The sequence below is a fragment of the Pelobates fuscus genome, chromosome 10 (assembly GCF_036172605.1).
Source record: "Pelobates fuscus isolate aPelFus1 chromosome 10, aPelFus1.pri, whole genome shotgun sequence".
Classification (NCBI taxonomy): domain Eukaryota; kingdom Metazoa; phylum Chordata; class Amphibia; order Anura; family Pelobatidae; genus Pelobates; species Pelobates fuscus.
The window spans coordinates 25,886,664-25,912,738 of record NC_086326.1 but is presented as its reverse complement, the minus strand read 5'-3'; the positions used below and the strand labels follow the sequence as shown (position 1 = coordinate 25,912,738).

The 26,075-nt window shown below is 40.3% G+C and overlaps 1 protein-coding gene across 2 annotated transcripts in view; it reads left to right on the top strand.

Annotated features, from left to right (window-relative positions):
- Positions 1–23,620, top strand: part of LOC134575809 (uncharacterized) — a 45,263-nt gene extending 21,643 nt beyond the window's left edge. Inside the window, exons 2-10 of one of the 2 annotated variants that reach the window (XM_063435225.1) lie at positions 12,159–12,234; positions 12,872–13,003; positions 13,160–13,283; positions 16,033–16,093; positions 16,189–16,235; positions 16,353–16,428; positions 16,986–17,075; positions 19,432–20,946; positions 22,996–23,620. In XM_063435225.1, the coding sequence (XP_063291295.1) occupies positions 12,159–12,234; positions 12,872–13,003; positions 13,160–13,283; positions 16,033–16,093; positions 16,189–16,235; positions 16,353–16,428; positions 16,986–17,075; positions 19,432–20,946; positions 22,996–23,218 (2,344 nt within the window). In that variant the 3' untranslated portion in view covers positions 23,219–23,620. The remainder of the gene's footprint in view (positions 1–12,158; positions 12,235–12,871; positions 13,004–13,159; positions 13,284–16,032; positions 16,094–16,188; positions 16,236–16,352; positions 16,429–16,985; positions 17,076–19,431; positions 20,947–22,995) is intronic. The other variant, XM_063435226.1, reaches the window with a different exon arrangement.
- Positions 23,621–26,075: the final 2,455 nt, after the last annotated feature.

The following is a 26,075-nucleotide window of genomic DNA, read 5'->3' as shown; positions in this document are numbered from 1 at the left end:
TAATGTAAGCATGTCACAATGTCCACAATGGACATTTTTGCGGCGAGTACATGCTTGGTGTTAAAGAAGAGTAGGCACCTGCTTTCTCAACATTGCAGGTGCCTACTCTGCTAAAATTTACCTGGCCGGTGAGGAAGCAGGACGCTGGCATCAGCGAGTGAGCGCAGTCTTCCCTCACGTGCACTGTCAGTAGTAATGCCGGATACCGGAATGTCATATTCCGGCATAACTAAATTGCGCGCAAGGGAGCAGTGAGCAGCAGGAAGGAGTTCTCCAGATAGAAGATCCCCACTGGACCCCAGGGAATGATGTATCTGTCTGTCTGTGAGTGTGTGTGTGTGTTGGTCAGCTATGACCGCAGGAGGTGGAGCAGCTGGAGGTGCACAGAGGCACGCCACGTCACATTCCGGCGTGACGTCAACGTGCTCCACCTTCACAGGGTTTCAAGAAGTCGCGGGAGGATCCGCTTCGGCACAGGGTGCGGACAGCGCCATTTGGGGTATACCAGAGGCCGATCTCCGGAGTCGCATACTGGCAGCGGCAATCTGAGTGGAGTCTGCTTGTTGGCTAGAGGGGGTTTCTGGGATTTAGTATATGGGGGCCTACATAAAATTCAACCTTGTTATTTGGCCTGTGCTAGACTTTGCTCTAATGTATATGTCAATATAGAAATAAATGGAGAAGCAACACCAAACATAAAGGGATATACTGTAGTGTTAGGAATACAAAGTTGTATTCATAATACTACAGTGCCCTCATAGCCCACCTCTGGCTCATAAAGGGTTTAAAAAATGTTTTAAAAATTCTTGATTTACACACCCGATCCCAGTGCTGATGTTTCACAGTGCTCGGACTCCTCCGACAGTAGGCCTAATCCGCATGAACAGCAAGCGCATTCGGCCCTCCCCATAGGAAAGCATTGACTCGATGCTTCCTATGGAAGCTGACGCTGGATGTCCTCATGCAGAGCAGGACGACGACCAGCATTTTTTTAGGGGACTCAGTGAGGGAATCTCCCAGAAGCGCCACTGGAGGCTGTCTTTGTATTGTAATGTCAACATCGCAGTTTCTCAAAAACTGCAATGATTTACATTGCAGGACTAAAGAGGACAGGGACACTGCATCCAGACCATTTCAAAGAGCTGAAGTGGCCTATGAACCTATAGTGTCCCTTTAAACAAAATAAGAGTTTGTTCCACCAGAATGTAAGATTTACCTGGCAGCATTTTAACCTGAAAAGGTTCTTTCTAACGTGAGGCTTACGACATTGTCAGGTCCATCCTGCTTTCTGGTAATTCCTGCCCGGGTAAGGTTGGTGATTTATCCCCATTAATATATGTGCTGCTATTAAAGGGATGTCATAAAACCTGGGATGCAGCTTCCATCAGCAGTTTCACCAGTGTTCCTGCTTCTCCTCACTTTCTTCCACTGTACCTGTCATAGGTAGCTGTCAGCAATATCTGAATCATGGTATTTCTATTAAACAAAAAACACCAATCGTTACACCACACGACGTAAAGCGGCGCTGAAGTGTTAAACTCCAATTTTCTTTCTAGCAAATTAATTCTGCTGTGAAAAACTGAATGTTTATTATTTAGATACATTTTCTCTTGCTATTTGTATAAAGGAATGTTTGTTAGTGTAAAAGCAGTCACCTTTATACTAACATACTGTGGCAGCTATAGTCAGTGAGTTCACAGAATAGGCAATGTGGGTGGAAGCTTGGAGGAACAACCACCACAATACACAAATCTTGTCAGCAACTCTGAGATACTTGGCATCCAGTTCAAACTTAAAGTGACAGTGTAGGCACTATAACTGCTTTATCTCTTTGACGTCTTTCCATTCAGTGGTAAGCCGAATTTTAATGCTAAACAATCTCCAGCAGTACTTCTTGGACTAGCGAGGAAGCATTAGCCAGAGCAAAAAATAGTTTGACAGTGCCAAGGGAATTGGGCACAATAACCAATCCAAGGAGATGGAATAGTCATAGCGCCTACAGTATCCCTTTAACAGTAAAGCCTGCACAACCAACAGACACATGGTGATGGAGAGGCGCACATTTTACATCATGTCATCTCCCCGCTCATAACCCCTCTGCTGGCAGCCGTGCCGGATTTACGGTTATGTTTAAACTGACTGAGTCCCAGGTAGGTTGGAGGGGTAAAGACAAAATTAAGGTGTTGGGACTAGCTTAACGCCATGGGAACTGCATTTCACCTGCTAAGCCTTATATTCAAAGATGTTTGAGAACTACAATTCCCATAATGCTCAGCCATGCCAGCTTGGCTAAACATTAGGAATGGTTAGTGTTACATAGCTGAAAAGAGACTTGAGTCCATCAAGTTCGACTTTCCTCACATGTTTTTGCTGTTGATCCAAAAGAAGGCAAAAACCCTAGTCTGAAGCGCTTCCAATTTTGCAACAAACTAGGAAAAGAATTGTTCTTAACCCCAAAATAGCAGTCAGATATCTCCTTGGATCAAGCAGCTATTACCCCACTAATTAGAAATTATATGCCTGTATGTTATGTTTTTACAAGTATTTGCCCAATTGCAGTGTTAACATCTGTAATGACTCTAATAAAACCACCTCTTCAGGCAGAGAATTCCATATCCTTATTGCTCATACTTTGAAAAAAAACCTTTACTTTGCCTTAGATGAAATCTCCTTTCTTCCAGGCTAAATGTGTGACCTCGTGTCCTATGTAGAGCCCTGTTTACGAATAGATTTCCAGATAATGGTTTGTACTGGCCCCGAATATATTTGTATAATGTTATCATATGCCCTCTGAGGTGCCATTTTTCCAAACCAAAGAGATTTAAATTTTTTTAACCTTTCTTCGTAACTAAAATGCTTAATTCCTTTTATCAGTTTTTAAGCTTTTTTTTGCACTTTTTCTAGTGCCATGATATCCTTCTTTAGAACAGGTGCCCAAAATTGCACAGCATATTCAAGGTGTGGTCTTACCAGCGATTTTATAAAGAGGCAAAATTATATTTTCATCCCGAGAATTTATGCCCCTATCGATATATGACAAAACCTTACTGGCCTTAGCAACTGCCGACTGACATTGCATATTGCTGCCTAATTTGTTGTCTATAACAATTCCTAAATCCTTCTAGTGTGTGTGGTTATTCCTTATTCACTACCATTTAAAAGTTGCTTGTGCATTCTTGACCCCAAAGTGCATAACTTTGCATTTCTCTACGTTAAATTTCATCTGCTATTTTAGTGCCCAGTCCCCCAATCTATCCAAATCGCTCTGCAGCAAAGCAATATCCTGCTCACGTTTTATTACTTTACACAGTTTTGTGTCATCTGTAAACACTGATACATGGCTTTCAATGCCTATTTCAAGATCATTTATACATATGTTGAATAGAAGCGGTCCCAAAACACAACCCTGAGGGACACCACTTACCACTTTTGTCCAGCCTGAAAATTTACCATTAATGACAACTCGTCGTACTCTATCTTTAAGCCAATGTTCTACCCAAGAACAAGAATATTCATCTAGACCAATTTCTTTTAGTTTGAAGACTAACCTATTGTGAGGAACCGTATCAAATTCCTTGGCAAAATCCAAGTACATCACATCCACTGCAACACCCTGATCTATATTTCTACTTACTTCTTCGTAGAATGCAATTAGGTTAGTTTGACATGACCTATGTTTAAAAAAAAAAAAACATGCTGATTATTGCTAATAACAAAGTTCTTCCCAATGAATTCCTGAATATTATCCATTAATAGCCTTTCAAATATTTTCCTAGTCACAGAAGTTAAGCTCACAGGTTTATAATTTCCAGGCAAAGATTTTGAACCCTTTTTAAAAATAGGAACGACATGTGTAACGTCACAGTACATTTTGCATTGAATGCTACATGTTACCCCGCATGTGCCATAGTGTCGATTTGTGATAATTGCCCTTAGTAATTATCCAGATCCTTATGGCTCATATTGCAACACTTACTTTTGTAACACTTTGCCCAGAGATGTCACATTGCACCATACTTTGTTACATATAAGTTACCTTTCCTACTATGTATTGCTCATGTAGTTACCCAGATCCATCACACTTCCCACATTGTGCTGTCATATTGCCCCCTCCAGTCCCCATGCATGGCAAATGCATTGTGCCCTCCACATAGGAAAGCATTGGCTCTCTCCTGTGAATAGGATTCTCAGAAGCTGCCCGCAGCGCTGGTAATACAGATAATTTTCTGTGTGCAGTGCTCTTCTCCAAATTATGCATCCACTACTTTTTTTATTTTTCCTCTCTAGGCTTATGCTCACACTACCTTGGCTTCGGGTGAAGCTGTCCTGTGAGTTGCTAATTTGCTAGTTTACTAATGGCATATTTTGCATACAAAGTTTGTTTGCAAGGTTTTACAGATAATGTAGGAACTGGAATTATCTCTGTAGCAGCCAAGGGTGTAGTCAGTTGGTACTGAGAGAGTCACGGTTTCGATAAATGGAGAGTGAATATAAAAAGCAGAAGACTTGGGCGACACTCCGAGATCCTGATGGTACAAGTTTATTTAAGAGAGAACCACCCCACAAAACAGGCAACGTTTTGGCTCTCAAGAGACTTAATTGTGTGTGTGTGTATGTATCTTAGTCACATGATCCACAAATAACAATGTGATAAAGTATGACAGCGTACTTAAGACAATCGTAACATGTGACATGGAGAACTCAAATAGCAAAGAGTGGAAAATCCTTTAGATTACAAACGCATAGAAACATTCTCTTCAAAAACATAGACAAAACCAAGCATGAAATTTTTAGGTTTTAGAAAAAAATCCTCAGCAGAAATTATATATACATCTTATAGTCTAAAATAAAAAGGGACTCTAAAACCCTTAACATTACATATTATTATATGAAACCATATATTCATATAAGCAGGCTGAACTGTACCCATGTGGAGCTGCTGCAATCCTGGTGGACACAAAGGGATAAACCTCCTTGTTGAATTAGCTGGGGAAAAACTAGAAAAACACTTATTGAGCAAGTATATTTATTTTCTATAGTGGATAACACTCAGGGCCCTAAAGGCCATAGTCTATTCAGGTGCTCAACCAAGGACCAGGACCTGCTTAGAGAAATTAAACGCTCTAAAAAGATATCCAGAAATCAGACAAAATTTACCATACATTTCAGACCAGGCCTTCTGACAAGACTGAACCATCTTAGATGTTCCTTCATGTGGCAGCGCTAGGAGGAAGGGAATACACATCACTTCCTCTCTGTGCTCAGCCACATGATAGTACAAAGCAGGTAACCTGTTCTGTCAGCTTTGACTGGCTACCAGAGGAGCCACCCTCCTACATACAAAGGGTATGGATACACATACCTCTCAATCATCCCAAATTCAGAAGGATATTCCAGGATTTGGTCCCTGGTGTCCCACTTTTGGGAACACCAGGCAACTGTCCTCAAAATAGCGCAAGAGCATCATTGCGCCATTGGGACCATAAACAGTTGTCCCCTCTTAGTCTGCCTTTGCTTGGTTGTGTGATTGTCAGGCAGCCTGGCACACAAGAGCTTATCTGCCAGTTCTTTGGGAGTGTCTGCTCCTTTCAGGACGTGCCAGTGAAGTGATTTGCATTACCGACTCGCTCCATTTTATCCCTCCCACGGCATTCCAATTCACGAGACGCCAGTGTTGGGAAGCATGGAAACATGACCGTGGCTAAACATTTTCTAATTTCTTAGTGTTGAATAATGCATGTCTGTGTATGTGCAGATGGAATGTGTGTGTGTGTGTGTATGTGAGTTGTGGCTCCACAGTATGGTTATGTAAAAAGTTCTGTGATTTCTGATGACAGCCATGCAAATATAAATATTTTATACCCAACCGGGTTATTCACTAAACTGTGATTTGCTTGGAAACCATTTGAAACGTTTAAGTCAAAATAACCAAGCTTTAAATATAGTTGAATTTTTGTTTTTTTCAGTTTGGATATGAATTCCAACAATCCCCTAATTAAGAGGCTAACTGCACATATTTTTGTAATACATGAACAGTTTATTTTTTATTTTTGCTGTGCATAATTTAAAATGTAAGCTTGTTATGTCACAACAATAATAACAAGCAGTGTAGAAACAGACAATACAAAGTATTAGCATGGCATTTAGAGAGACTGCACATTTTTGTGTTAACAATGATTGGCTAGTAAGAGTTAAGTCAGTAGGTAGTTAAGGCAAGACAGCATTTAAATCTGGCTGTACGGACTGACAAGATATCGTTTTAAGTTATCAAAAAGAAAAATATCTATGTGAGTACTAATTAAACAACAAGTTGCGCTGCCTGTAGTTCAATTGCTAAAGTAAAGGTAGGTGTTTTTTATTTTTATATATATATATATATATATATATATATACACACATGCTATGAGGAGCAAGAGAAAAAGGGGGGGAGGGGTGGAACCCTCCTGAATGGAGATGAACAGTGTGTTGCATTTTAGTCTCTTGATCTGGAGCCTACACCAGTCCGGCTAGATAGAGGAAGACTATACACCTCTGGAAGGATGGAGGTTTTGCGATACTGAGCCAGCCCATCGAGCAGACAGTCAACCAATTCCCCCACGGGGCTTGTCGCATATAGAATTTTATAGTCCATTGAAGTGAGCAGCACGGTGAAACAGAGGTGGCAAACCCCTCCAGCCCTGGGTCTGTGCAAGAGCCGGTACCTTCCTGCCACGAACCTGGTGACTTGCATAGAGCAGGTTCCTCCAGTCCGGGATGATGCGGTGAGCTGTGTGAGTGGCTTGTTTGGGTCGCTTGCATTGTATAGCTTTCCGCCTGCGTGGCCGGTACGTTGAGATCAGGACCCTATTAGCTCTCAGTCTGTGGAGGCAAAGGACTTGATAGACAGAGTCTTTCAACTTCGATGCGCCCTTGAGAAGCTTCCCAATTATCTTCCTTGCTGCACCTCAACTCTCCTCCTGCTGAGTTGTTTTTCGCGGTTACTTGTTTCATGCGCCATGTCTTCCGCTCCAGATTGAGCTGTAGGTCGCAAACGCCAGGATCCTCGTTAAGTAGCTTCTTCCAGGGGAAAAGTCCAATCCATGGTTAGCCCAGATATGGTTTGCAAAATATAAAAAGATAAAAGTTGCGCCAACAAAAAATTTATTCAAATATAAACGTGCAAAGACACTGAAAGATATATGAGTAACCAATAAAATAACCAGTGTAATTATGGGTAAAAATAGATGACAATGAGTGGTAGTCAATAATAAAATAAAAAAGACTCCTAGTGCAAACTTGCCAGAGAGACAACCAACAGTCTGTTAGAAGGAATATTCTTTGACGGAGCCTGATCAAAAAGATAGTTCTTGGAATCCGTATGTGGAAACAAAGAAAAGATAATAGTTCATTAAATCCTAATAAAAGATGATATTCATAAATCAAAGGGTCTGATTTAGTCCTACTCACGTGTAATAGAGCTTAAAACCAGCTCTAGTATGAGTACAGCATACAACGGTACAATTCCCACTTACAGTATACGTGAAGAGGCGTGAATGTCACAGCAATGTGAAGACCATAAAAGGGTTAAAAAGAAACCAGAAATAGTGCTCACAGTATAAAAGATGATAGGAGTATAAATGACAAAATGGTTACTCACAGGCGGACTGCTCAATGAATCAGACGTAAGTGGTATAATCCCCACCTAGGATGTTTTTAGGGTAATACTTAACTGGAACAGTAAAATTTGGTTACCAGGCAGTTGTAGTAATAAAAGAGTAAAATGGCACAATCACTTGATAAAAGGAGCCAAAATACCTTTGTTGATACACAATATTAAAATATTCACAACGCGTTTCACCTTTTGGGCTTTCTCAAGTGGAGATAAAAAAAACTGTTGGTTGTCTCTGTGGTAGGTTTGCACTAAGACTCCTTTTATATTTTATTATTGACTACCACTCATTGTCATCTTTTGTTACCCATATTTACCCTGATTATTTTATTGGTTCCTCTTATATCTTTTAGGGTCATTACACGTTTATATTTGTATACATTTTTTTTGCGCAACCTTTTATCTCTTTACCTTTTTGTACTACTCCTATTAGTAGGGCTTAGAGGGAGCCCTACCACTTTAAAGGACCACTCTAGTGCCAGGAAAGCATACTCGTTTTCCTGGCACTAGAGTGCCCTGAGGGTGCCCCCACCCTCAGGGACCCCCTCCCGCCCGGCTCTGGAAAGGGGAAAGGGGTTCAATCTTACCTTTTTCCAGCGCTGGGTGGAGAGATCTCCTCCTGCTCTCCTCCTCCGATCCTCCTCTTCTCCTCCCCGTCGGCTGAATGCGCACGCGCGGCAAGAGCTGCTCGCGCATTCAGCCGGTCACATAGGAAAGCATTCATAATGCTTTTCTATGGACGCTGGCGTGCTCTCACTGTGAAAATCACAGTGAGAAGCACGCAAGCGCCTCTAGCGGCTGTCAATGAGACAGCCACTAGAGGACATAGGGGGAAGGCTTAACCCATTCATAAACATAGCAGTTTCTCTGAAACTGCTATGTTTATGAAAAAATGGGTTAACCCTAGAAGGACCTGGCACCCAGACCACCTCATTAAGCTGAAGTGGTCCGGGTGCCTAGAGTGGTCCTTTAAGGTTTGCTGCCTTTACATTATATTATGTTGTCTTTCTATTTTGGTTATTTTAGCGCTCAGTTGTAAAATTTTCCCATTTACCTAATTTATTCCATGAATTCAAAACGGCATTGCAAAGTGCATGCCCTGATCAAATAGTTGGGTGTTAATTTGCAGTTTATTGTATAAACAGAGCATTTTTATAGAATGCATAATTATATTACGCTAGGCAAAGAGCTGGAAGATGTATGGTTTAACGTTTATTTAAATATTCATTTTTTAGCATTTACATCAATTACATAATCAACAGATTCTCAATCATTCACTCTTCCCCAGATTATTGTATCTATAATACATGCTCGACATTGTTTGATGCAGCAAATTTGGAGCATCCTGCGGGTGCTATGTTCGAGGAGAAAGAACAAACCTGCAGAGAAGTATATTGTAGTCTATAAATATGCTGCTGATGTTGCCAGCAAAATGTATATATTACATTTAAATACTACCCCGAAGCAGGCGTTTCTCCGAGGGTGGCATGTTGTCATTAAGCAACAGAATAAAAATCCACAAGTTAATGGCAACAAATAGAAAATAATAAAATATCAAATCAAATTTTATACTAAAATTGCTAATCTATACATACACTTTATTAGAGAGGTTTTTTTGTGTGTGTGTTTCTTCAAATTTAGCAGCAATGGCCTAATATTTGTGATAACTGTGTAAATGTTTCATGTAAACACAGAGATCGTCCACTAAAGATATAATAAAAGTAAATGTAATATATATATATATATATTATTTTTTTTTTTTTTAAACAAACAGTACATTATTGCATACTGCGTATAAAGTATATAGGTATATTCATCATGCAAAGAGAATACCTACAAGTTGTTGTTTTTTCTAAACATTTATTTCTTTAGAACTCACCAGGGAAATGCAAATTTAAGGCCAGAAAGCTAATCTGATTATCTGATAACATCCAAATTTAGGATTTATTTCTAAATCATCTTTTTGGGCCTAAAATGTTCACTTCCTGACCACTCCATAGAATTGCAAGATTTCTTGATTGTGAAAATGAATGTCTAGATAGAAACATTTCTCAAAAACCTCTGAAACACTTTGAATATTGCTCTTGCAATCCTGAGTCCCAAGCGGTAATTGTGCCAAGCCCCTCTCCCTATACCATCCTCCAGGAACAAATCTTGTCAAAATGTCCTCTTTCTCAGCCCCCCAACCACTAATGGTGACAAGACCTACTTCCTAGTCCAGACCCCAGAAACTTATAGATGTCAAACGGTCAAGGTGATTCTAGCCAGGATGACCAGATAATTTTGTCATATTTCTGAAAATGGTTGCCCTGCATATTCTGCAGGATTCCTCATGCCTGATTGCTTAATTGAATACGCCTTCTGAAATCTACATTTTATAGGGCATTAATATATATATATATATGATCATGTGTACCAGAAAACATGGTGGATCTGGTCACTCTGATTATAGCCCAATACTCAAACAGTACAAGAAAAATAATTATTACCGGAGCTTAGACCGGGCTAACGTTCTAAGAGTGGGTAGTCAGAGCCAGGTTGGTGTCAAGGATTTCAGAGAAGCAGAAGGTTTGGGAGCAGGCCAAGTCAGAGAAAACAGAGTTTTGAATAAGCAAGGAACAAAGAGTCAAAAAACTGAAACGAGAATCACTAAGAGAACACCTTTTTGTGTAACAAGGACCACGACAGGGCAAGGAGCAAACATGATCTTAAAAAGTCTCAATACGGACACATTTGGCTAACGTCACACATGACACTGAAGCATAAGGGAGCTTTGTTGCTGTAATGGACTGAATCTCTACTGTGCCAGAAAATCACACTGATTCAAGAAGGAAATAAAAAAATAAACTGACGCCGGAGCAATGTTTAGTGTCAATTTGTGTGCCATGGTGGCCTTCAGGTTAAAGTGGATAGGATAAAGGGACCAGAACCACTACAGCTTTATGTAGTTGTTCTGGTGTCCCTGCAGGCTTTTTAATGTGAAGGCAGTGTTTACATTACTGCAGAGTAACACCTGTAGTGGCCTTTGCACAGTGTGTAGCACTGTGTAGCACTGACGTTCAGCATCTCCCTGCTCTGCACGGAGACACTTAACTTTCCCCATACAGATGCATTGATTCTGAGGAAATGCTGATTGGTGCAGAGAGCGGCCTTTTGCCTTGTGTGCATTTCCTAATGGAAAGCATTGGATTGGCAGAGAGTGTCAATTTTGCAGATCTCTGCCAAGGAGGTGGAGCGGGGGTGGAACCAGCCGTGGAGAAACCTGCGCGGTGCTGGAATTTGATCTTTATAAAACAAACTGCATTATTACCAATATACAACCATGTAAACTGAGGTGCAAGTATACATATCTTCTTATGGGAATAGGGGAAAGGGGGAGGGGGATCTTAAAATCCCTGATTATATAGCAATTTGGTAATATTCATTTCAAATGAATGCGAGAATTTATTTAACAAGGATCATCATTTTTAGATTGTTTGAGCAGGGCCTTGTTCACCTCTTGTCTCTGTCAATATCATTTTGTACGTAAGTTATCTGTTGTCCCCATTCTATAATTGTAACGCAAAAAATATTGGCACTATGTAAATGTTAATAATAATTCTAGCTCTTTATCCGGAACTCATGAATAATGCATACATATATCACGTCATGGATAATTCTTTATGGATGTAAATGCAACAGTGTGGCCATGTGTCTTTTCCATTCTTCCCATTCATTTTTCTTTCCTATTTATTTAATTTTTCCTCTTTTTATTTTTGCCACCTTTTCCATGCAATGGATGAGAAGGGAACATGGGCTCTAGTGGATGTTATATAGTGGGATTTTTTTTTTATATATATATATAATATATATTTTTGCTAAAACAACATATGTGCCAGAGTGACTGTTTGGATCACGCTTTATGACGTGCAGGTTTAATTTTGGTGTCTCTAAAAGTGTCCCTTGAACCAAAGGAGAGGAATTTACAATGATTGGGGACTTGTCCCTAGGTGCAACCAGTAGTGAAAGAGGAATCATAAATACTAGTTGATTTGTAAGGGCTGTTTGAAGGTCTAGAAAATGAAACTAAAAAAAACAAAAGTAAAAGTGATTTGTAAAAAAATTTAACCTGATTAATAGAACCATTTATTAACTGAAATAAAATATTCTCTTACCTCACATGTGACAGATTGGCGTTATACCCCAACCACATTTAGGGAAATTGTGTTAGTCCTAACCTGTTGGTTGAGGAGGGGTAAATAAACTTCATCCAAACAGTAAACTTTTAATGATATACAGAACTTTCCTACCTGTTCTAAGACTTTGTTGATAAAGGTATAGAGATATCTGACATCCTTGCTTTAAATGGACTGTGCTTGTAAAACTCCCAAATCCATGAATTGCATAATGAAAACCATCTTTTTATGATGCAAATAAACCATATACATATTTTATACATATTTTATTTTTTTTATCCATTTATTTATATGTATGTTTTATTGCTAACAAATTGTATTTGTTTATGTTATAGATGGCGAACCTTGTCCTCTGTAGGTCAGCGCATTCCAGGATCTCGATTCATCGCCTTTAAAGTACCGTTGAAAGGGGTAAGTTGTAGAACAGTAGAGCTTCCATAATATATTCTGACAGGGCTATTCACTAAAGTGAGAATTCAAAGGGAATTTCAAATTTAAGGCCAAAGCAGTTGAAATGAAAGCATAGCTGACTTAGAACATTTTCCCAGTTTTACTTTTGACCTTAAATTTAAAATTTCACTTTGTATTCTCACTTTGGTGAATAGCCCTGTTGATAGATGTATTGTGATTTATTTTATTTATTTTTTATTTTTCCATTTTATCTTTAACGTGTGTTTACTGCCTCTTGATTTAGCCGTGCACAAAGTTGTATCTTTGAGTTGGTTCTATTTGGTCACAGGGATGAATTTTAAGCTATTGTTCCATGCAATATTTCGATATGCCTGGTCCCTGCAATAGTTATAAATAAATAAATAAATAAAACCGAGAAGCTCAAAGCTCAAGAGTTTATTTACCAAAAGTTGTGATTTGAAATCAGAATCACATTAGCTTACTTTTACAATTTGGGTTATATTTTGATTCACTGCAATCTGTTTGATTTACCAAAACCTAACTCCTTTCAACCACTTATCTTGTTTTTGGTCCATATTTGTATATTATGCCTTTCAATATTGCTAACTTTTCTTTTGCATTATATTTCCTATCCTAGATCACAAACCAGCGTGTTACTAAAAACCAGAAGTTTACTCCCAAAGACTTGCTAAATGAGGTTCGAGTTCAAAACCAAGAGCTTGGGTTGATAATCGATTTAACAAACACGGAGCGATACTATACAATTAAGGTACCAATCAAACTGCTTAATTTTCTAAAACAAAAGTTCAATAGTTAAAAATGCTTTCTTTTTTTTAAGCTACCCTTATTTTCTCATTCTCAATGCTATTTAACAATGTGTTCACTTATCTTATATTCACTGCTTTTATTTCCCCCTCATTTGAAGGATTTACCTAAAAGTGTTCAGTATGTAAAAATGCACACTGCTGGTCTGAAGATACCAGACGACTCTACAATTCACCAGTTCAAGAGAATTGTGAGAAGATTTATTTGGAATAATACTGAAAATGGTAATCCTCTTTTCTTTACTAAGTAGTAGCATTAGTATTTTGTCCTATGAACCACTTGGCAGATGGCACTTTTGTTGTGTAGACCAAAATGTATTTCTTTAAGATAGATTACTAGATTAGATTACTGGGCACCAAAGAAACAAAAAAAACCTTTAACAACGTAATTGAATTTATCTGTACTCTGTCGCTGGGACTGACTCCTCACTGTGGCCTAATATTCGTCCAATAAAGTCATGAAAACTCATGACTTTTGTCAAATCAGATGCTTCTCATTGAGATGCACTGAGGTCACTCCTCAATTATATGCACTTTAACAGCCACAATGCACAATGATACTTTCGAATGAGAATTATTGAGTGTTCAGTGGTAACTGCCCTGTTTACAACAGCAATTATGATTGAAGTCATGTTGGTGCTTAGCGTGTCCCTTTAAATAAACTCTTGTCTATATATTGGCAAGTAATGTTTGTTGGCGAATAATGTGTGTAAAGTGATATACTATGACTGTGAGATGTCCTCACGGAAGATACACGTTTATATTGACTGTTTAACAAGCAAGGAATTTGTTTAACCCCTTAAGGATCAAACTTCTGGAATAAAAGGGAATCATGACATGTCACACATGTCATGTGTCCTTAAGGGGTTAAGGCGTATATAAAATTGCATGCATTTATTTCCTTAAAAAAAGCAATACAAGGGGCGGGGCCTGACAGCCAAGATGGCCGGACGTACTCTTTGTGAGCTCCAGCACCAGCGGGCTCAACAACCACCAATCCTGACCGAAATATTAATGCCAGCGGCACAGAGTACCCAGAGAGCGACACAGAATCCCACCGGGATCAGAACGATATCTGTCCCGCACCGACAAGCAGGGAAATCGTCTGAACCGGCCATGCGGCCTAATCCAGAGCGGAGCCTGAGGCCTGGGGGAGGCGGCCAATTTCCCGACACGGGACCCGCTCACAAACGTGCAACCGACACGGCCCAGCTACCCCTCCCCCCCCTCCGGACCGGCGGGGGATATCCCGGTCCTCGCAGGGGACGATTAACCCCAATACTCGACTCAGTCAAGCGATAAATCCTGCAGGCAACCAGGCCTCTCTAGGCCTAAGTAAGATGGCGGTCCGAACGAGACCCGCGACGCAACGCACCCTCACGAAGCCGCCTGAACATATCCAGGAATTTTTCCACCGGTTTTGCACAAACATGTGGACACGACACTGCATCAGGGGCCGGCCATTCCTATTACTGGTGAAGGGGCTGGCAGCATGGATCCGTCCCGCCACGCGGCGCCGCTTGTGCCGAAACTCACACCGCGCCCCTAGAGCAGCTCCCAGAAGGAGATTGTGCCGGAGAGTGGGTCGGCGGGAGGCAAAGGCAAGCTCCACAAGCGCCACCATCCACCTTCACACACCACCGAGCGAAACCGCCAAACGAACCCGACCCACTTACCACTCAGCAGCACTACCAACCTCTGAACGTCGCAGCCTGCAAGCCACGACATGCCCGGAGCTGTCTACGGCCCGCAACCGCACCGACCGCCGGAAAACAAACACCTCAACCCTCATCTCAACCTGGGGCAAACCGCACGGCGAGAAACGGAGGGGCCGCTGCCTGTTAACGGACTCCCGGAACCGCTACTCCCATCAACACCATTTGGCTGAACTAAGCTCCAAAAGCCCACAACATCCTGCCACAACTCGGGTCCCCATCATGGATGTCCGGATTAACGGCAATGTATGTCACTGCACGGACTACCTGCTCCAGCACACCAGTGAAGTAGGGTGAAGGTTTGCAGTAGCCTCTCTCCCTGCCACCACTCCGGTCAGCAGAGCAGATCTACATAAGTACCTCTTTGCTTATTATTCTATAGTCATAGATTTCCAAAATATAGATTAAACTACATACATTAGCTTGCTTTTCCGCTGTCTAGAGATGACAGGAACTGTCTGTATATAACTGCTGGACCAGGCTAATTACACCCATACCTTTCGCATATAAAGAGTCACAAGCGTCCGCATTATCTTGATTATTTAAAAATGCTACATATAGGCAATCCTGGGCACATCCTCACATATATCCTAGCCTATATGTTCACATTGCCCACATGATGCTCTCTTGTTTTAGCGAGAAATGTATGTAAGGCGCTTTAGTTAAGAGTTTGAGAAACCTGTTACTGTTAAACATGTTACGCCTTTGCTTTGCTTTAGTCCAGATAATCGAAATGATAGCCATAGAATTTAACCTCTACTAACCTGCACAGCTACAATTTTAACAGGTCTCAGGGACCCATTGTTTGCCACTGTAAGATAATCTTGTGTGACAGTCTTGATGCATAACTTTACATGACTTTACTTAGCTCTCCTCTGTCTCAAGCATTGAACACTCCTCTCAGCTACTGACCATAAAGCCGACCTCTCATACAGATAAAAATAAAAATGTGCAAGTTTACCTGTATACCCCAATGTTATAAATGTCATAAATGAAAAGTGTGTGGAATGCCGTTGGGGTACCACATATACATTGTTATACCTTCATGCACTACAAAAATAAAGAATAAAAAAAAAAAAAAAAGCAATACAGACGCCAAATGTGACTCAACTAACAAACAAAGCTGGATCTTGCAGTGAGATTTTTCAAAATGTGTAATTTATTTGTCCTCTTCTTTGACCAGTGTCGGATTATTTTTCTAATTATTATATAATGCAGTTGAAATATATTTAACTAAATTTTTTTTTTTTTTTTTTTAGATAAACTTATTGGAGTTCATTGTACAACTGGAATTAACAGAACTGGCTACCTTATCTGCAGGTTAATGGCATTTAAATACCCATTTGTACGGATGTTTATTTTTCAGTAGCAGCATTTTCTATATAGTATTAATCATTATTTTATCATGTTTTTAGGTACTTGATTGATGTCGATGGATGGGATCCTGAAACTGCTATTAGTAGTATGTATAGTAATCCTCACAAAAAATGAAATGCCTGAATTCCATTCTGTATGTTTGTTTTAGTTTTTTTAAAGAGTTTGAGGGTTTGTTTTATTTATTTATTCATTTCTTGTCCAGCTTTTTCTCAGTGTCGTGGTCACCCAATCGAGGGAAATGTTTATCTTGATGACCTTGTCAAAGGAGCCACAAGAAGGTGAGCCTATATATTTCAAAATCAATTCTGTGCATTGTAGAAGATGCTTGCATCAATCAATCAAAGTTGTCAATCAGACTTGTAAACCTTTCAGTGCCCGGTTAATGTGTTCCTCATTGCCATACCAGGCAACTTGAGTGAGAATAGCTGAAACGGAACAAGGGTTGATGTGCAGGAAGTACAGGCAGGTTTAGGTGGAAAGTAGTGATGTTGATGACCGTAGATTAGAACATGAAAATAGAATGCCTATGCACCTACAAGCGGTTCTGTTGAGAAAACTTTATAGAGCATAGGCGTTCTTTTTTCAAGTACCACATTTGGGTTTCACCTACCCAGCCTAGCCACACCCAAGTTGGTTTATTATGAAAGAGCGTGCGTTCCCCATTTTGAATTTGGGCATGGCAGGAGATGGTTTAGTGCTAAACATAATTTTACATAAAATTTGTGGGATGCCAGAAACTCAGTGCTGTTGTTGATGAAATGTGATGGTTGACCAGCATTCGTTTTCATTGAGATCGTACCTTTTTTTTTTTTTTTTTTTCTTCCCTCTACTCTAGTAATCTCGGCATAGACCAGCCTCCAACTGATGACATCATAGGCCCTCTTAGAAAGGAGCGTGAAGAACAGGCAATAGAAGAAGAGGAGAGGTAAAGCATACAAAGAGTTATTTTGTCGTAAAATGGGAGGACATTAAAAAGTGTCTGTTAAATATCTTGTTTTCCCTGCGATTATTGATGTTAAAAGATGCGTAGATGTTTTTTATTTTATTTCAAAGGAACATTATAGTGTCAGGAAAACAAACATGTATTCCCGATTGTGTAGTGCCGGTGTGACTGTATAGGTGACCGGCTCCCCTCCGATCTCAGTAAAAAGGTGATTCTACTCACCTTTTCTGCCACACCGAGCCAGTCTCGATGTGGCTGACTTTACCTCCATGGCTGAGATTATCAATTTTGTCAATCCCAGCCAATCCCATAGGAAAGCATTGGGAGTCTATTGCGCATGTGCGGCAAAACGCTGCACTGCGCCAATCAACATCTCCTCATAGAGGTGCATTGAATCAGTTCTTCTGTATGGGGATCCTGCAGCATCCTCAAGCAGAGTGTGGAAACGCTGAATGCCAGTGCTGCACACTGTGCGGCACTGGACTAGAAAACAACACTAGAGGTGTTACTAGGCAGCAATGTAAAAACTGCCCTTTCTCTGAAAAGACAGTATTTACTTTTAAAAGCCTACTGTGAACAGGCCTTAGACACCAGAACAACTACATTAAGCTTTAGTGGTTCTGGGGATTATAGTGTCCCTTTAAAAGTTAATAAAAATAGGACAGGACAAAATCTACCACTAATTACTTTTGTGTTTTTGGATGAAGTCCTAATCAATTGGACTGTTGAGCGCTTATCCTTTCATTGACCTTTTTTTAATATTTTTTTATACTAGAATGTAATACGCTGTATGCTCTAGGTTTGTCAGGATTACTAGTTGATCCAGCACGCAGAAATAGTATCACACCTAGGACTAAGGATAATGTCTAACTGGACCTTAGAATGTCCGGATTTAACGTACCCAAGAATAGTCAAAATACTTGCCGAGGTCAGGGACAGAATTAGACACAACGATGAGGGAAAGCCAAAAGTCAAGGATACCAGAAATCAGGGAAGTCAAAATGAAGCCAAAGTCAAAAAACAGAATAATACGATCAGGAACACACTCTCAGATAACCAACCAGCAAGGGAAACCACGACAGGGCACTGACCGAACGGTAATTTGGGTTTAAATACCCCTCCTTTGGCTGTAATTGGCTGCCTCTGACCCCAGAACATGCGCGTGCATTGATGACGTGACGTCACACGCACGTTGACGCCATCTTTGGTGTGGGTAAAGGTAGGTTTATTACAAAAATCCGAACTGCAGTGTTCGGCGCTCTTAAGAGCGTCGCACTCACTGAGGACCGGACCAGAGGGAGATCGGACAGTGATCTGCTCGAACAAGGGAAGTAAAATTATGATTCTGTCGGCGTGGTTGCTTACTTTATGTGCAACTACGCCGACCGAATAACTGGGAGCCGTGACAAGGTTATGTTTTGCGCATGCACAGCCAAAAGGGATTGGATTGAAAAATACAACGTTTGCAAAATCACTTACTCCAATGGCAACATGGTGTGGTGCAATACAGAATATGTTTCTTACGGGTTAAACCTTGATGCCATTATGCTCTACTGATCCTAGTAGATCTTTCCTGTATTGCACCACAATATGATGCCTTTGGAGTAAGTGATTTTGAAGATTTCTGAGGGACTGCAGACCCCTTCCACAGTGCTCAGATGTGGCAGCAGCCATTAGCAATTTACCAGTGTGCAACTCTACCTTTGGATTTAACATACAACATTAGCAGCAAGTCTCAATGTTAGCTTGATACGTGTTGGCAAATGTCACTTTTAAAGCATGTGCATGTTTTTCATTTGAAATGTCATTGATTTTGTTAATGATGACCATTTAGAGGGATAAATTGTTAGGGATGTCGGGGATGAAAGGTTTAAGTACAAGAAGAGCTATAAGCCATCAGTTGTATAACAGAGACAATTGGAGACCATAAGATACTCTTAAAATAGATGTCTATAATAACAATAATTTTAAAACTAGACAGACTTGGTCTTAAATTTCTAAAATAGGTAGTCTTAGTCCTGCAAGGTAATCATTGCAGTTTCTAAAAAGCTGCAATGATTTACATTGCAGGACTAAGTGCAATAGGAACACTGCATCCAGACCACCTAAATGAGCTGAAGTCGTCTGGGTTCCTATCGCGTCTATTTAAGTGATGTATTCTGGAAAAGTTATCTTATAGTCTTACTTTATTATTTTATACCAGAGTCTCAGGTGTGGCCATTTACTACCTTCTGTTTTAGTGTCCCTGAGCGTCATTTAAATAATTTATTGTATTGCAATTAAACTAACTGAATTATTTTGACTTCTTTTTTTTTTTCTTTTTTTTTTTTTGTGTAAGTTTCAAACTTACATATTCATTTCTTGACAGAAATCATCCATACTCAGAAGAGAGGCGTAAAGCTGTTGAAGCTTTTTTGGAAGCGAGAAGGAGGACAGAACGCCAAAAGGTTGCGTGGAAAATGGCAGCTGAGAAACAACTTAAAGAGGATTTTGGTGACTTTGATGCACGTAATGAAATGCAAGACTTTGATGCACGTAATGAAATGAAAGAACTGAGGCAAGTGCCAATAACAATGAGAGCCAGATCACCGGATTATCGTGATATTGACTTCCTTAATGCTATGTCTGGACCCAGAGAGAGACCTTTTCCACCACACGAGGAAATTGATGATCATGAATTTCCTGTGCCATTTGAACACAGGGAGAGATTCTTCCATGGCAGTATGCTTGATGAAGAGATGATGCATCCTGAAGAGTATAGGAGAATGCAATTTGAAAAAAGGCGAGAAATGAGAGGGCCCCATCCAATGGAATTTGAAGGTGAAATGTTCATGGAAGATCATGATTGTTATGACATAGGACCAAGAGAGATGCCAAGACCTGCTCATGGTAGGCAACCTGATATGTCACGAGAAAACATGGGTTATGATGATATCAGACAAAGGGGTAGGTTTGGCAAACATCCTGGTTTGCACATGTATCCTGAAGAAGAAGACTTTGAAAATGGGCCAGGTGGACCAATGCCTCGGCCTTACCCTGGACAATTTAGGCATGGTGGACCGAATTTAGACAATGATGATATTGATGAAATGGATGCTAGGCATAGGTTTGAGCGAAATCAAGCTTTGAAATCCCAGGCTATTATGGAAATGGAAGAGCGCCATCCCTTTGATGACCATGGATTTCACCCAAGAGAGGCTGCACATATGCCTGGACCAATGCGTGGCCGACCAATGGATGGCCCAATCAATGAAAGGATGCGCCCAATGGGTGAAGGGATGCGCCCAATGGGTGAAGGGATGCGCCCAATGGGTGAAGGGATGCGCCCAATGGGTGAAGGGATGCGCCCAATGGGTGAAGGGATGCGCCCAATGGGTGAAGGGATGCATCCCATGGATGAACGCATGCCCCCTATGAGTGATGGGATGCGTCCCATAGGAGAAAGAATGCACCCCATGGCCAAACGTATGCATCACATGGATGAACAGATGCTTCCTATGGAAGAACGTATGCATCCGATGGCCAAACGCATGCATCCCATGGATGAACAGATGCATCCCATGGGCAAACGTATACGCCCCATGGAAGAAAGGATGCATCCTATGGATGAACGCATGCGTCATATGGATGAAAGAATGCACCCTATGGACGAACGTATGCGGCCCATGGAGGAAAGAATGCACCCCATGGACGAACAGATGCATCCCATGGGCAAACATATACGCCCCATGGATGAAAGAATAGGCTCTATCAGTGAAGTGATGCACCCCAAAGATGCTCGTCTTTCAATGAACAAACCCAATGTGATTCCAGGCCCAATGAGAAATGATCCAATGAACGAACGCATCCCAAGGTACCAAACATTGTGTTTATCTATCAAATAAGTTAAATCATTATAAATGCCAATTGCGATGTAAATTACTTACCGTATATACTTAAGTATAAGTCGAGTTTTACAGCACATTTTTTGTGCTGAAAAAACCCAACTCGACTTATACTAGAGTCAATGTCTGTATTATGGCAACTTACATTGCCATAATACAGACCAGGACCGCCGGGCTCATTACAAGCCGGCGGTCCCCTTGGGGGCTGGCAGAGAGCTGTTACTTACCTTTCCTGCAGCTCCTGTCAGCTCCCTTCTCTCTCCTCCGGTCCGTGCAGCTCCCCTGTCAGCTCCCACTGCAAGTCTCGCGAGAGCCGTGGGGTCAGAGCGTTGCCACGGGTTACTTGCAGAGGGAGCTGACAGGGGAGCTGCACGGACCGGAGGAGAGAGAAGGGAGCTGACAGGAGCTGCAGGAAAGGTAAGTAACAGCTCTCTGCCAGCCCCCCTCCTACACAGCCCATCCACTGGACCACCAGGGAATGAGAGCCCACCTCCCTGGCCATGTATCAAGCAGGGAGGGGGGACAAAAATAAATAACACAAACATTTAAATAATATTATAATAAATGTAATAATATTAAAATAAAAAATATTAATAATATAACAATTTTTTTTAATATTATAATAAAATAAGTTATTATTAAAAAATAGTAATAATATTAAAATAATAATAATAAAATTGCCCACCCCCACCAAGGTTACACACTCTGCATCATACACACAACACTGCATTCATACACACACACACACACACACACACACACACTGCATTCATATTCATACACACACACACACACACACACACACACACTTCATTCATTATATACACACACACTGAATTCATTATATATACACACACACTACACAAACACTCTGCATTCATTATGTACACACACTGTGAATAACTATTCAATTAATGTAATTTTATTGGTATCTAATTTTATTTAGAAATTTACCAGTGGCTGCTGCATTTCCCACCATAGTCTTATACTCGAGTCAATAAGTTTTCCCAGTTTTTTGGGGGTAAAATTAGGGGCCTCAACTTATATTCAGGTCGACTTATACTCGAGTATATACGGTACATACCCAAGTAGAACATCTTCTTATCAGGCAGGCAAATTTACAAGTTAGCAAGGCAATAATTCTAGAAATCTACATTTATTTATTTTTAATTTTATTTGTTTACTGAAATTTGCTTTCATGAACAATTGTGTCAAATTATACTGTTTAGCCACCAGGATATTTATTTTTTTGGCCTCCGTGTTTTTTTGTTTTTATTTTATATGCAACTGAGTGGATTATTTTTTTAGCCGCCCACATTATTCATAGCACGAGACAAAAGCCGTCTGGTCTTGGTAAATATTAATTTTTAAATGAAAGGAGTTTATTCTAGCTCAATCGAAAAGACATGCATGATGTAGTGCTTAGAGTGTGACTTGAATGCAGGCATTATTTTGCCTTACACTAAGAAATGTTAGATTTATACCCAGCAATTTTATAATTAGCGACCACTTTCTCTTTTTTTTTGGTGCCTAAAGCAAAAAATAAAATTGTGTGGTTGCACTCTATAGATAAGCACATTTAATTGATAATCTGTGGTGGCCAGTTCCTGAAAAATAGATGCCACTGCATTTTTAAATATGTTGACATAGAACTCTGTGCTTTACTTGATGTAACTGAACACAGCACAGATTCACAATCACCCGCACTGATGTCTTCTCGCATACAACTGCACCTTACATTACCATATTACACACTTACCACTGCTGAAGCATATAGTTGCCCACAAAGGCTGTTTCAAGAGTAGAAATCTCATAATTGACCCTTTGATATGACAGGGACGTTTGTGGGATAAGTCTTGATGACACAGATAAGACCAGGAGCTTCATTAAACATTCAACTTCAAAGTTTCTGATGGTAGCCAAGGTCCTACAAACTCAGTCGTATACTGTAACTAACGTCTTCTTGATAATCAAGTAATTTCTCCTTTTTTCTTTTTTTTTTTCTTATTCTTTGTCAGATTGGCCGAAGGCAGGAAGACTATGCCCCCCGAAGAACTGATGCAAGGAGTTAAAAGATTTGCGCCTTATCCTTCGCAAATGAAAGCTATGCAGCCCAACAAGGAGAGGCCCGGACCACTTCCTACTCCCTCGATAAACTACAACTATGGCATGCCTAGTAGTAATCAGAATCAACAAAGTTACCCGTCACAGGCTTATCCTCCAGCAAAATTGTATAATTGAATGTCTTTTTTTATTGTTTGTGTGTCTATCACAGGACAACAAATTACAAAAAGCTATTCACTAAAGTGTGAATTGCCAGGAATTCGAACTCCATTTCATATTTGAGGCTAAAGTAGCCGAACGGAAAGCATCGCTAACTTGGAGGGTTTGTACAGTTTGGTTATTTTTCCATTCCTGGCAACTCACACTTTAATAAATAACCCTAAAAGATAATTTTTGTTTGATTTTGGTGAGCTAGCCAGGTGTAGTTAGTGAGTTATTTGTATATTGTCATATTTCTGTTCTGGAAAACCATAGAATTTGGTTGTTACTTCCAAACACTTGTTTTGTTTATTTTGTTTGTTTGTTTCTTGCTTCTGTAACTTTTTTTTTTTTGTTCTTTTTCGTTTCAAACCTCCCTTACAGCAAATTTTGGTTGAAGAAATTTCTTTTTGTAATTTGCAGTACGATGTTTTTAAAAAGAACTATTCTCTATGAATGTTAGCATTTTGATTCTACTGTTACCTTATATCTCCAATAAAACAAATGTGATACGTTTTGTTCCTGGAATTGTGTTTTTGGTTTTTATCTATATTTCATGCATCTGAATTCTCTCACGTCAGTAATATGTGAATATTTGTTTAAAAAAAACAAAACATTTTTTTTATTTTTTTAAATTCTTTATTTTAGTGAGGCAATTAAGCGAAACAGTACAAAGAATGACAATAGGAGGTCGCTCGGCCCTGAACGCAGTCAGGGAGGACGAGCTCCTGTAAAAAGTAGCCTCCTTTTTTCTTTTTGTAACAAGTATAGCACAACATTGCAGGTATTGGGTACAATCATTTAACAACGTATTGAGATAATATGCAGTGTATATGTGACAGCGGTTGATGCTTTGTATAATTAGTGGCCTATAGCTCTACAAGCCTGTGACCCATAGGCCCGAGTCTCACAAGCAGGCCCAGCCCTGACATACATTTAAAAGAACAGTCTGACACTTACCAGAATGTCTGCAGTCTGGCCCCTCTTCATAGTTTCTAATTTCGCATTAGAGTCATCCATTTGGTATGTCTGTGGACAGTATTAATTGGCCAGTCTTGTCATCTGACACTTTTCAGCAATTAAATTCCGTGTAATGTTGGACAATATTTAAATCAATATCTGTAAAAAGGGGTCTGAATGTGGGGACCCAGGTAAGTGTCAACTTATTCAAAACCGGTTTGACTATTCATGGTGGGACAGAGCCCAGGTTTGACTATTCATGGTGGGACAGAGCCCAGGTTTGACTATTCATGGTGGGACAGAGCCCAGGTGTGACTATTCATGGTGGGACAGAGCCCAGGTGTGACTATTCATGGTGGGACAGAGCCCAGGTTTGACTATTCATGGTGGGACAGAGCCCAGGTGTGACTATTCATGGTGGGACAGAGCCCAGGTGTGACTATTCATGGTGGGACAGAGCCCAGGTTTGACTATTCATGGTGGGACAGAGCCCAGGTTTGACTATTCATGGTGGGACAGAGCCCAGGTTTGACTATTCATGGTGGGACAGAGCCCAGGTTTGACTATTCATGGTGGGACAGAGCCCAGGTTTGACTATTCATGGTGGGACAGAGCCCAGGTGTGACTATTCATGGTGGGACAGAGCCCAGGTTTGACTATTCATGGTGGGACAGAGCCCAGGTGTGACTATTCATGGTGGGACAGAGCCCAGGTGTGACTATTCATGGTGGGACAGAGCCCAGGTGTGACTATTCATGGTGGGACAGAGCCCAGGTGTGACTATTCATGGTGGGACAGAGCCCAGGTTTGACTATTCATGGTGGGACAGAGCCCAGGAAATCCTGGTGATTGCCTGGATTATCCGTTTACTTATATCTCCTTACAATAGAAATATTATTTATTGTGATTAATAAACTACCTCGGTAAAGAGCCATACTGCTTGATGGATAACCACTCAATTATTCTGCTCCAGTATGAAGTTACTGAGTACAAATTAATGCACAGAAAAAAAATTAAGCTTTTCTTTTACTATTCATTTCACACTAGAACAATGTCTACATGGGATATATTTTTTTAGAATGTCTGCTTGGTTATATATGAATGTTTGTCACATAATTTTCCCCGGGGAATCAGTTGGAACAAATCGTGATTTGTTTCATCAGTCAAGCATTTTATGTTCCATTAAATGTTCACTTGTACAACACTTCGCTTTAGATTTCTACCAAATCATACTACATACAAAATCCAGGGCCCTCACTTATCCACTAAACGGCAATTTCAAAACAACTCACCTAGGGAGAAAATAATGGGGGTTTTAGTTACAGTATATGATCATACATTGCATAAGCCTGCCATAACGTTAATGTACCCTATTCTTGGCAGGTTATAGTCTAGACACATAATGTCTGCTCTTAAGAGATGAATCCACTCACTTGGCAAATGCTTCCTCCTGGGATTCTCTGCAGTGTAAGGAGAAACAGGCCCTTCAAGGAGGCACCTGTGACCTGGAAAAATATATATTTAAAAATACTTAAAGCAACGTTCCAGAGTAAAGGATCCTAAACAAGTGCCTCTCTGATGCTGTTCAAACAAGGCATGCAGGATTTAAAGAATTCTTTAGTTCTTCAGACTTTATGCTGGCATTAGCGGAGAAATTAGTAATCAACCAATCAGAGTGCTCTAAGCCTTATTGCAGGGCATGGGAAAACTTTATAAGCCTTTCCCCGCCCTGCGGAGCTCAGTCTGTGCCGTACCCTCCAGGGGTGAAGATGTATTACTTTTTTAGCGGTGGGTATTTTTTTTTCGTATGATATTTTATTTTTTGTGCTCTGGTTTTTTATTTTATTTTCAAAGTTTGATGGGTATTATGGATTTT